Genomic DNA, 12,771 nt, shown 5'->3' on the forward strand with positions numbered 1-12,771 from the left:
TTTTTATGTATGCTCTGCTCATTTACATTTATAACAAAGGTTGGAACAGGCTCAAAATCCCCACAGTACGCCCATAGTAGGAAGGCCGAAACTTTAGCGTATAGTCCATTGGTAAGATACGCATGCAACTCGTGTTTCTTGGTTTATGAGATATGGAGGAAATTGGCCAGATATCAAACCCTGTCAATTTTATGTTGGCTTGTTAGTCTTGTTCGAGAATGACGCTTTTGTGAGTTTGTTAACTTAACATGCCTGCTGCCGCACATAACCGTAAGGCAAACCGGGTAGAAGGATTTAAGCTCGGTGAAAGTCTTAGTGGACAAGGTACATTTACTTCGATTTGAATCCATCCATTTTCCCGCCAACGCTGGGATTTGATCCAAGACCTTGGCCGAACATTGCTCCCATTAAGTTTTGATTGAACTTGTTAGTCTAGTTTTGATTTGGATAGGGGGTGAAAAAGGTGTCCGCACTTTTTTTTCCTCTCCCTATGCTCTCTCATCTAATCATCTTCCACAAATCACAAACAAAGACAACAAAAAAAAGAGCAAATTTTCTTCATCAATCCTCGTTTCCTTTCCTTTTTCTTGTCTTCCATTTTCCACCGGCACCAAGAATTAAAGAACAATGACAAAACCGTTTCTTCTCCAATCATTGATATATATATTCTCCTCCTATTTAAATCGCCATTGAGTGTCCTGACAATGCACAGTTTTGTAGGCTCTCAGCTAACCAAGATCGCCACGCCCATAATGGTTACTAGATTTAATTCATCGCAGCCCACGACCCTTTTAAATAGGACAGTTTATTTATTATGACAACTATCAAATGTACTGACAGTACTGTCGCAGCCCATTCCGCGACCTATAATTTTACTCGTATTTCAGCACTCATTTTGGATCGGCTGCACCAATTAGGTTGTCTCTGCCTCCCTTTTGACCCCTCTCTCTCTCTCTCTCTCTCTCTCTTTTCCTCTCTTTCTTTTTATATCCCTCTCTTAGGTTTATTCATGGGGCATAGTATGGGATTGGGCCTATTATCTGGGCCCAATACATTCTATGGTCTTGGGCTTATCTCTTGACCCAGTACCTATGTGATACATTCCTGAATATGGCTACTACATTTGTCCTCTCTCGTTTAAAACGATGATGACGGGCGGACCGACCCGAAGTCCCTCAAACTTCCTTTTCTCTCTCTTTGAACTCTAGATATCCACAGTATCATGTGACTGTACGTAATTTTCTTCTCCTCAGGACATTTCATATCCATGTACTCTGCTACTGGACCGTATGTCTATGAAGTACTCAATCCATCGGTTCTCGTTTGTATACCCCATTAACGTATCCACGAAGGGTCTCATCCCCTTTGTTCTCTCTCTTCAACTCAATACAATGCCCACGATGTGTCTCAACCCAGCCAGCACCTCTCACATAGAACTCACTACTATGTCAGCAGAACGCCTCCCCTAGCCACCTACTCTCCTTCTCGGAACTCACTGACCTGTTCGCGGAGTGTATCACCTCAGCCACCATCTCTCCTTCAGAGAACTCACCACTATGTCTGGACAGAGTGTCTTAGCCCAGCCATAAGCTCTCCTTCATAGAACTCACTACTATGTCCGCGGAGTGTCTCACCTCAGCTAACACCTCTCCTTCCGAAAACTCGCCACTATGTCCGTGGAGTGTCTCAGCCCCGCCATTAGCTCTCCTTCACAGAACTCACTACTATATCCGTAGAGTCTCCCCCTTTCGTAGAACTCAACCTTGTATCCGCCAAGGGTCTCATCCCCTTTGCATTTACTCATGGAACTCGATATCCCATCCGCAAAGGCCCTCGTCCCCTCTATTTCTCTTTTGTTGAACTCAATAGTATTGTTTCTTCTGGATACGCTGTTTGCTCCCAATTGCAATTTGGAACTCCGGCTCGTAGAAGGCTCATCCCCCTGCTATCTCTGCTTTGGAATGGAGTTTGATGAGAGGCAACTCAGCTTGCCCCCAAGCTTGATTCGAATCTCATGTCTCATGGAGGGGCTCATCACCCCTTGTCTGCTTTCGGGGAGTAAAACCGATGAGGGGCAACTCAGCTTGCCCCCATGTTTGATTCGGATCTCATATCCACAGAAGGCTCATCCCCCCCCGTTGTCTTTGCTCTGGAATGGAGTCTAATAAAGGGTAACTTAGCTTGCCCCCATGTTTGATTCGGATCTTATGTCTGCAGAGGGCTCATCCCCCGCCGCTACGCCTCGAATGGAGTCTGATGAGGGGCAACTCAGCTTGCCCCCATGTTTGATTCGGATCTCATGTCTGCGGAAGGCTCATCCCCCCACCGTCTCTGCTTAGGAGTGGAGTCTGATGAGGGGCAACTCAGCTTGTCCCCCTGTTTGATTCGGATCTTATGTCCGCGGAGGGGCTCATTCCCCCCACTATCTCTGCTCAGAAGTGGAGTCTGATGAGGGGCAACTCAGCTTGCCCCCATGTTTGATTCGGATCTCATATCCGCGGAAGGCTCATCCCCCCCGCTGTCTCTGCTCAGGAGTGGAGTCTGGTGAGGGGCAACTCCGCTTGCCCCCAGGCTTGACTCGGATCTCATGTCCGCATATCCTATCCCGCTCGAGGCTTCGGACACGAAGGTCCGGGACACCTCGCTTCTCCCACACACACCGTTTGGACACGAGGGGTCCGCGGATCCTATCCCGCTCGAGGCTTTGGACACGCCGGTCCGGGACAGCTCTGCCTGCCCCACACGCGCTGTTTGGACACGAGGGTCCGCAGATCCTATCCCACTCGAGGCTTTGGACACGAAGGTCCGGACAGCTCTGCCTACCCCACACGCGCTGTTTGGACACGAGGGTCCGCGGATCATATCCTGCTCGAGGCTTCGGACACGCCGGTCCGGGACAGCTCTGCCTGCCCCACATGCGCTGTTTGGACCCGAGGGTCCGCGGATCCTATCCCGCTCGAGGCTTTGGACACGTCGGTCCGGGACAGCTCTGCCTGCCCCATGTTTGATTTGGACATGAGGGTCCATGAAGGGCTCATCCCCCCGCACTCATTCGGATAGCCCCACGACATATCCACAAAGGGTCTTCTCGAACCCCCTCCGCTCTCCTTCGGAATGCACATCCAAGAACAACTCAGCTTGCCCCCATGTTTGATTCGGACACGAGGGTCCACAGAGGGCTCATCCCCCCCGCACTCATTCGGATAGTCCCACAGCGTATCCGCGAAGGGTCTTCTCGAACCCCTCCGCTCTCTGGCTTAGAGGCAGCTCCTTTCTATCTCTTCCCACATAAGAGTAGACTCAACATCCTCACTACAGTTAGCCTGTTTTCTCTCAAAAGTCGGCAAACCAAAATATTATATCGGAATACCTCGGGAACATACCCTTCCATTAACTTCTTACTTTGCAAGAAATCCATTGCTCCATCAAGTTTCCCAGCCTGAACAAGATCTCGAATCCAGATACCATACGTATGCCCAAGTGGAAACTTCCTTAATCTCCAAAAGTCTTCCATCAATCGATGTGCCTCCTCAAACTCATTCTTCTTACAGTGTGCATCAACAAGAGCACCCACCATATGATCATTTATCACATCGCCTTTACTCTGCAACCTACGCAAATGACAGACCACCTCGCTCAACTTATTTTGCTTACAATAATTCTTTACCCGTATACACGAAGTAACCTCATTCTCCAAACCCCTCAACTTGATTTGCTTCAATACAACTTCAACAACATCAAAACAACTTTGCTCCAATAAAGCATTAAGAAATACATGATACGAAACGGGTCCAAATCAGAACCTTGAAACCGTATCCTACCAACCAATTTCAATGCAATACCAGTTTACCAGCAACAGCATAACCAACAACAAGTGCGTCATAAAACCTGACTCTATGTGTCCTTTTCTGCATTCTATAACTCTCTAAAAAATCCAACATCAACGACATCAACTTCTCTTTAGACAAAATCTTAAAAATGGCATTAAACGTAGCACGAGTATGATAAAAACCCAGGCTGTCTACCAGCCCAATCAAAAAACTTCAAACAAGACAAACATCCTTACCATAATTCAACACTCTCAACACAAACATCTCCTTTAATCTCAATCCTAATTGACTCAACTCCAATTCAGATGTTCTAACATAAACTCCATCCTCTTTAGTAGCAGTAGCTAAGATCTCAAATCTGTTATGAATCACAAAATTCGCTTTGCCAAAAGATCGAGAGAGGGTAATGCCAATCGGAGCAGAGCGCAGATGGAGTCGAGTGCTCATGATATACTTTGCTTTCGGTATCTTGAGTCCAACAAAAACTCCTTTGTAATGTAATTGATTCCTACTCGCAGGTCTGCTGCAGCACCAAGGTCAATGATTTTGAATGTACGAGACACTTCGGAGAAAATAATATTCTGTGGCTTGATGTCTCTATGAACGATCCCTGTAGAGTGGAGTCCATCCAAAGCAAATAGCAGCTGTCTCATGATGGTTTGAATAATTCTATTTCCTCTCTCCAATCCCTTCGGCAAGTCTTGGGCCTCTTTAAGAATCATTGCTTCAACCTGATATCGTTTGCACTTACTAATTATGGACTGAACGAATTCTGCATATACACTCTAATAGTCTCACCAGAAACCATCCAAAAACTTCGGGAGAAACTCCCTCTGAGCCTACTATTATTTGTTATTAAAATTCCTCAACATAACTAAACAATTGGACTATTATAAACTTTCATCAATATCATGGAAGCTAGTAATTCACTTAGGCACCACAAGAGCCATATTTCTTCCTGATGAATAATCAACTGTAGCTTGTCATAACGAACAAGAACACTAGCACCAGCAACTGCACGTAGGATGTTAGCACCCGCACCCTTGAACAGAGACTTAGCACCCCCATTTTTCCAGACCTGAGAAAATGCATCCAACGAACTCTTCTACTTCACAGCTTCACCAGATAACTAATAGGCCCAAAAACATCCCAATAAGCCCATTTTGCCCAGATTTGAAATGGGTCCAAACCGACCCATTTCCCCATCTTCTCCACCCATTTCTCCACTCACCACCAGATCTGACCCATTCACCACCACCAACAACAAACAAAATCCTCATCCCAGGATTCCCAGCTGACATACCACACTCCATCACCATCAGACCTCCCGTGGGCACGTAGTGGAAGCTGATTTCCCACACTAATCATACGCTCATGAGATATTGAAGAAGGAACATCAGAGTACACTATTGCGGTTCTCATCTCAAGTTCAGCGATAATTCCAGCCAGTCATCACTCGAGGTAGTCTCTTCCCAGCTCGACCGAAATCCAAAGTATCACCAGCTGCAAAATCCAACACGCCCTTGAAACCCTTATAGAGTACAAACTGACGTCTAGCTATTTAAAAATGATAACGAGAGTCAAATGATGCCACTTTTGTCTAATTTCTACGATCAATGTACTCCACTATATGAATGATATTAGCTTCAAGGTCCCCACAGACGGTGCCATTTGTCGCAGCCCATTCCGCGACCTATAATTTTACTCGTATTTCGGCACTCATTTTGGATCGGCTGCACCAATTACGTACCCATTTCGGGATCAAGCCGCCGTAGTTCACCTCTCTTTCCTCACCCCTCTCTGCCTCCCTTTTGAGCCCCCCCTCTCTTTTCTCCTCTCTTTCTTTTTATATCCCTCTCTTAGGTTTACTCATGGAGCATAATATGGTATTGGGCCTATTCTCTAGGCCTAATACATACTATGGTCTGGGCCTTATCTCTTGGCCATTACCTATGTCATACATTCCTGAATATGGCTACTACAAATACAAAATAACATAAATAAAGGATGAAACGAGATGTAGAAAACTAGGAATGAATCCCAAATAAATCAATGACTGACTATATGTCATGTATTAACATGTCGAATCTCCAATTCATTCATAGTAATAAAATAACAATAAACCACCACCCAAATCCGAACCCAGTACAATAATCTTACATGTGCAAAATATTTAGAAGAAAAAAGCAGCAACGGCAGCAACTCCACCGAAAGCAGCAGAAACCTTCAAGGTAGCTCCGCCGTTGATCTTAGGTGTAGGTGCTTCTGCTGCAGGAGCTTCAGCTGGTGGTGTGAATAGATCAGGAGAAGTGATAGTGTAGGGTGAAGGGGCTTCACCTTCACCAACGGGAGAAGGAGGTGACGAAATGTCGCTATCAACTGGGCTAGATGCTGAGGGTGTGGAAGCTTCTTGGGGTGCTTCTGCTGATTCTTTCGCTGGTGAGTCGGCTTCAGGTGCTTTAGCGGAAGCTTTAGGAGAAGCAACGGGAGCAGTGGAAGAAGCTTTAGGTGTTGCTGCTAAGGGTGATTTCGCGTCTGATGATTTTTGTGATGGAGCCTTAGCAGGTGCTTCGGTGATGGCGGACACTGTCCCAACAATGGTAATGAAAATGAGAGCAAGAACGACAACTTGTTGTTGAGCGGCTGCCATTTTATTAATATCAACTTGCTTACTTGATTAACCAAGGAAGAAAGGGATTGATTCTTTTAATGCAGTAGTTCTCTATGAAAAGAGAAACACTGCAATGCAAAAGAATGAGGGGAGAAAGAAGAGGTTGTATTTGTTTATATAGATAGACTTTATGGAATGGACGTTGAGTACGGAGAATCGGTTTAAAAAAAACGACACGTACGTACGTACATCATAAGAAGTTGTTTGATTTTTGGCTGAAAATGGCTATTCAGATCTATTTTAAGGTTTGACCTGTTTTGATGGTGATTCGTGCATGAGAATGATCCAGCTCAAACACCATCTATTCGGCTGGAGAGAACACACGTGTTTGTACACCGCAAAAAATCTTTCGCATAATCACCAAGGGAACTAAGCCGCCAATCGGGGCCAGGGAACTGTGAAGTGCTGCGTGAACTGTTTAACATACACACCATTGGAGGTTTTCTGCGTTGGCGTTGAGTTCAGTTCATTCATACTCTCTTTTCGCTTTACTCTACTGTTAGCTTGAAGGTTTGTTTTTTGAGGAACACGTTCCAATCAACTAATCAATTATACACACTCTTGGTTCCTGTCGTGGGCAAATATCATCAATTCTGGTTATTATCGATATTTTGTATTACAATTGATATGTTACAGGAAAACGGGAAAAGAAAGGAAGAAGGAGAGGATGGACAAGGGGATTGGTCCAAGCTATTCTAAAAGAACTATAAATAGACTAGCAAGAAAAAGATTAATTCATTGGAGATCATTACAACAAAATGAAAAACTGAGAGTAAGAGAGAGAAAAAGAGAGAATACTGTAACCGATATTATTACTCAAGAACAAATATTATTTCAACTTGATTTCAATCTTGATCTTTCATGTTAGCAATTCATTACTGTTACTAGTGATAAATTTCTTAGAGCACTACATTGGCATCGTCTGGGTTCAAAGACAAAGATCGTGACTGTGATTTCTCGTTGTCTTTTTCTTTGGTTGAATCCATTAATTGAAGTTTTTGGTTAGAAAAAGTAATCAAAATGCCTCCAAAGCGTGCTACAGCAAATAAGGCAATGATGGTTAATGAGTGAAGCACTTCTCAGGCTATATCTAAGAATGAGGAGAGAAGAACTCGAAGATCCACTAGTAGGATAATAGAAGAAGCAGAGGAGATACAAGAGAAAGAAGTGTCATTGAAAGATTTGTTGAGAAGGATGAATGATTTAGAAAAGTAGAATCAGATGTTAATGGCTGAGAATAAACTAATAAGGGAAGAGAAGGAGAAGCGTGCTGAAGACGCTAGGTATGAGAAGGGTGATGAAGAATCGAGTTTAGGAACTCCAATAGTGAGAAAAAGTTATTTAGAGGAGAGAAGAAGGAGTCATATTGGAGAAGTAAAATCGGTAGCATGAATAACACCGACACTAGCCCAAGAGGAAGAAGGAAAAGTACTAGTTACAAATAAAATGGTGCAAGAAATGATGTCGAAGCAGTTAGGGGATCAGTTGTTAGATCAACATCGATAAGGAAGCTAGCAGATGATGTCAGTAGAAATCCATTAAATAAAGAGATAGAGAGGGCTTCGTTACCTCCGAAGTTTAAGAATCCAAAATTAAGCCAATATGAAGGAGCTACGGATCCAATGGACCATCTTTTTAGTTACCGACATCAGTTCTCAATATATCAGGGTACCGAATATTGGGATACTGTACTATGTCGATCTTTTTCGTCAAGCTTAAAGGGCAAAGCTTTAAAGTGGTTCTGTACAATTCCAGAGGGGTCAATTTCAAGCTTTAGAGAAATTGAAGAAAGGTTCATAACTAATTACGGTCACCAGAGGGTTAAACCCAAGTAGGTGTCGGCTTTGTTTCACTTAAAGCAAGCAAAGAAAGAATCTATGAAGGATTTCTTAACAATGTTCAAGGTTGAGACACAATCGGTGGAAATATTAGATGAATCGGAAATGACGGCTGTCATAGCGTTTCAAGCAGGATTAATGCCAGGATCTTTTATACGTAAGTATTTACTGCGAAAACAGGTTAAAACATTGCAGGAGTTGTATGACAAGGTCGATAGTGATATATTAGTAGAAGAGGGGTTGAGAACTGCCAATGCGCAGGCAGTTTTACAAGTAACCGATGCGGGGAAAAAAAAAAGGATAATAAGGATCGCCATGAAGGACGAGATTCCTCGAGATCAGAGAATAAGAGACCTCAAGACAATTACTCTAATCGAGATAATCAGCCACAGCAGAGACGGAAATATGATAAGACTTCGAGAGAGGAACTCGATCGTAGTAACTTTATAGCTCTGAATTCTACCCCAGAAGATATTTTGCGAAGAATAGAAAAGGAAGATTTTGTTGTGTGGCCGAAATACATTCTAAGAGAAATAAAGGGGAAGCCGTATTGTCAGTTTCACAAGGTCGAGAACCATGAGACAAATAGATGTCTCCAATTAGTCAAGGAAATAGACAGGCTAATGAAAGATGGAAAGTTGAGAGAGTTTCGGGCAGATATCAGGCCAGCAGAGACGGCAATGATACAAGAGAAGCCTTTAGGGGTAATAAAAATGATTTATCGGGGGGAAATTCCTCAGAAAAAGATTGTTCGAGATAAGATAAGGAAGATCTCAACGGTCAAAGAAGTGCTCGAGGTCAATATTGAGCCAGTACCAGTGAGCCAGCAACTGATATCGGTTAGTGTTCCAGGGGCAATCATGTTCGTACCGGAAGATTTGTCCAAGATAATGTTACCACATGATAATGTTTTGCTAGTCACTTTGCGTATTTCGGGTTATGATGTACAGAAGATATTAGTGGACTGTGGTAGTTCAGTTAATATTCTATTTTGGAAGGCGTTTAGCGGAATTGATTTCGATGAGTCACACTTAAAGCCCCCGAAGTTCAGTTTGTATTGGTTTAATGGAACGTGTACCAGACCAGCAGGAGAGATAAAATTGCCAGTAAAAGCGGGGCCTCAAACGGTGATGACAAAATTTGTGGTCATCAAGCACCAGTCTGATCATAATGCTATATTAGGAAGGAAATGGATACATAAAATGCGTGTTGTTCCTAGTACATTTTATCAAGTTGTAAGATTCCCAACCGTATCTGGTTTACATGAGATTAGGGGTGATCAGTCAGAATCAGAAAAGTGTAATTTTGTTACAGTAAAGGGAATGATGAAGGGTAAAGCCCAAGATATCAGCGCCGTGGAAAACTCTACATAGCGATTACAACAAACTTAGCTGCCGACATCAATATGCGATATCAGAGGGCGGTAAAGTTCACTCAAGAGCTTAAACAACATGAGGAGCAACCATGGGAAAGAAAAACAATAGAAGCGGTGGAAAGGATTAATATCGGGATAGGAGAAAGTGAACGCCATACGTTCATTGGTACAGAAATGGATAAAAATATAAGAAAGGAGTTGGTAGTCTTTTTAAAGGAGAATCAAGATGTTTTTGCATGGTCGATGTCGGATCTCACTGGTATCGATCCAGATATCTGTACACACAAGTTAAATATGGAAGAAAACGCAACTCCAATACATCGAAAGCACAGAAAGGTGAGACCAATATACGAGGAAGCGATGCAAGCAGAGATACAAAAGATGTTAGATAATAACATCATCAAAGAAGTCGAGCATTCTGAATGGGTAGCAAATATAGTGGTTGTGCCCAAGAAAGATGGTAGAGTTTGGATCTGTGTCGACTTTACTGATGTAAATAGAAAGTGTCTAAAGGATCATTATCCTATGCCTCGAATTGACAAGTTGGTGGACCGAACTGCTGGTTTCGAGTTGATTAGTTTTTGTGATGGTTATTCAGAATATTTTTAGATTCTAATGGCTGTACTAGATCAATTAAAAACGGCATTCGTGGTCAATGGAGGAATATACTGTTTCATCAGAATGCCATTTGGTTTAAAGAATGCTGGAGCCACGTACCAAAGATTAGTGGAGAAGATGTTCAAAAAACTCATTAAACGTATTGTCGAGGTCTATATCGATGACATGGTCATTAAGTCTATGAAAGCGGGAGATCATATAAAAGGACCTCGATGATCAGATTCAAATACCGAGAGAGTTTAATATGAAGCTTAATCCGGAAAAATGTACATTCGGGGTCAGCTCGGGCAAGTTTTTGGGTTATATCGTTACAAAGCGGGGTATCGATGCTAATCCTGATCAAATACGAGCACTTCAGCAAATGCCGTCACCAACAACCCAAAAGCAAATACAAAGGTTGATGGGAAGGATAGCGGCGCTAAATAGGTTCATCTCCAGAACTTCTGATCATTGTAAGCCACTTTTTAAGTTGCTCAAAAAGAATGTCAAATTTTGTTGGAATGAAGAGTGTGAAGAAGCATTTTCTGAATTAAAGAAATATCTCCAAGAAGTACCGACTCTAACAAAGCCAGAGGAGGGAGAGAGTTTGCTCCTTTATTTGGCTGTATCAAATTTCGCTATAAGTTCTGTCTTGGTGAAAGTTGAAGGTGGGTTGGAAAGACCAGTGTATTTTCAAAGTAAAACAATGCTCGAGGCTGAGACTCGATATTCAATGCTAGAAAAATATGCTCTGGCACTATTATTCTCATCTCAGAGGTTAAAACCATATTTTCAAGCACATTCAGTGATAGTGATGACGAATCTTCCGTTAAAGCAAATTCTGGCAAGGATAGCAAAGTCAGGAAGGATGTCTAAATGGTCTGTACTCATAAATGAATTTGGAGTCGAATATCGAAACCGTGTATCAGAAAAGAGTCAGATATTAGCTGATTTCCTGGCTGATTTTCCATTTGAGGATGCCAGTTGGGGCATGGAAGAAGAGGAATTTGCAATGCTGCAAGAGCCTGAAGATGTTATCGATGCAGATGATCCATGGGCTGGAAGGAATGGTTGGAGACTATTTGTCGATGGATCCTCTGGAGGAAAAGGTTGTGGCATCGGAGGTGTTGGTTACTCCCGAAAATCAAAGGCTCGAGACAAGAATAATAACGTGGGGTTTCATGCATGCATCCAACAATGAGGCTGAATATGAAGCTTTAATAGCTGGGCTCGAGATGGCTAAGTCTCTTAATGTTAAAGAATTGTCGATTTTTAGTGACTCGATGCTCGTGGTCACCGGATCAATGGGGATACTCAAAGAGATGAAAAAATGGTGGATTATTTGAATTTTATAAAATCCAAGTTGAAGTATTTCAGTAAAATAAGATTTCAGCATCTCAATAGAAATGAGAATATGCATGCGGATGCCTTAGCATATGTGGCAGCGATGATAGAAAACACGGAGGGTCGTACTCTGCATATCATAGTGCAACAAAAGCCAAGCATCGACATCGACTAGCAAGAAGTCATGGAAATTGATACACTGGGGGCGTCATGGATGGAAGCATATATTTCATAACTAGCGGAGGGAAAAGTAGTGGAGAATAAAAATGAGGCTAGAAGAATTAAGTCGGGTGCCCAAAGATATGTATTGGTTGATAATGAGTTGTATCAAAAGAATCCTAGAGGTCCACATTTGGAATGCATATCGTATGAGGAGGCGCATCTAATCATTGTGGAGCTTCACGAAGGCGAGTGTGGAAACCATTCACCTGGTAGATCATTAGCAAATAAAATCACGAGACAGGGATATTTCTGGCCTCAAATGCGAAAGGATTGCCTTCAATATGCAAAAAAGTGTGTAAAATGCCAAATTCATGGGAAAGTCATACATGTTCCGGCTGAAGAGTTACATTGTGTTTCAAACCCATGGCCTTTTGCTCTATGGGGGATGGATATTGTAGGACCGCTTACACCAGGGAGAGGTAAAAGAAGGTTCATATTGGCAGTCACAGATTATTTTACAAAGTGGGTTGAAGCCATAACTTTGCAGCATATCAAATAAAAGGATGTCATAAATTTCCTTTTTGAACGAGTCATATGTCGATATGGATTGCCATATGCTATTATATCAGATAATGGGCCGCAATTCGAAGGAGGAAAGGTGAAAGTTTTTTTGGAATCTTATAAGGTTAAGCATTTCACACCGGCGCCATACTATGCTCAGGGTAACGGGCAAGCAGAGGCAACAAATAAGACCATTATGGATAATATCAAGAAAAAACTAGAAGACAAGAAGGGTCTTTGGGTGGATGAGCTAAATAGTGTTTTGTGGGCTTATAGAACAACACCTCGAACAACCACGGGGGAGTCACTTTTCACTTTGGCATATGGTATAGAGGCGGTAACGCCAGCTGAAATGGTGGTATCGACATAAAAAACAAGGATGATAGAGAGCGG

General features: G+C 42.7%; 1 protein-coding gene across 1 annotated transcript; it reads left to right on the plus strand.

Annotated features, from left to right (window-relative positions):
• The first annotated feature begins 7,728 nt into the window (after positions 1 to 7,728).
• LOC147493923 (uncharacterized) lies at positions 7,729 to 9,712 on the plus strand. The gene is made up of 3 exons (XM_086567975.1): positions 7,729 to 7,827; positions 8,520 to 8,612; positions 8,726 to 9,712. The coding sequence occupies exons 1-3, from the start codon at positions 7,729 to 7,731 to the stop codon at positions 9,710 to 9,712; spliced, it is 1,179 nt and encodes a 392-aa protein (XP_086424101.1).
• The last annotated feature ends 3,059 nt before the right edge of the window (positions 9,713 to 12,771 follow it).

Source organism: Coptis chinensis, chromosome 6 (genome assembly GCF_015680905.1).
Source record: "Coptis chinensis isolate HL-2020 chromosome 6, ASM1568090v1, whole genome shotgun sequence".
In the NCBI taxonomy this organism is placed as follows: Eukaryota; Viridiplantae; Streptophyta; class Magnoliopsida; order Ranunculales; family Ranunculaceae; genus Coptis; species Coptis chinensis.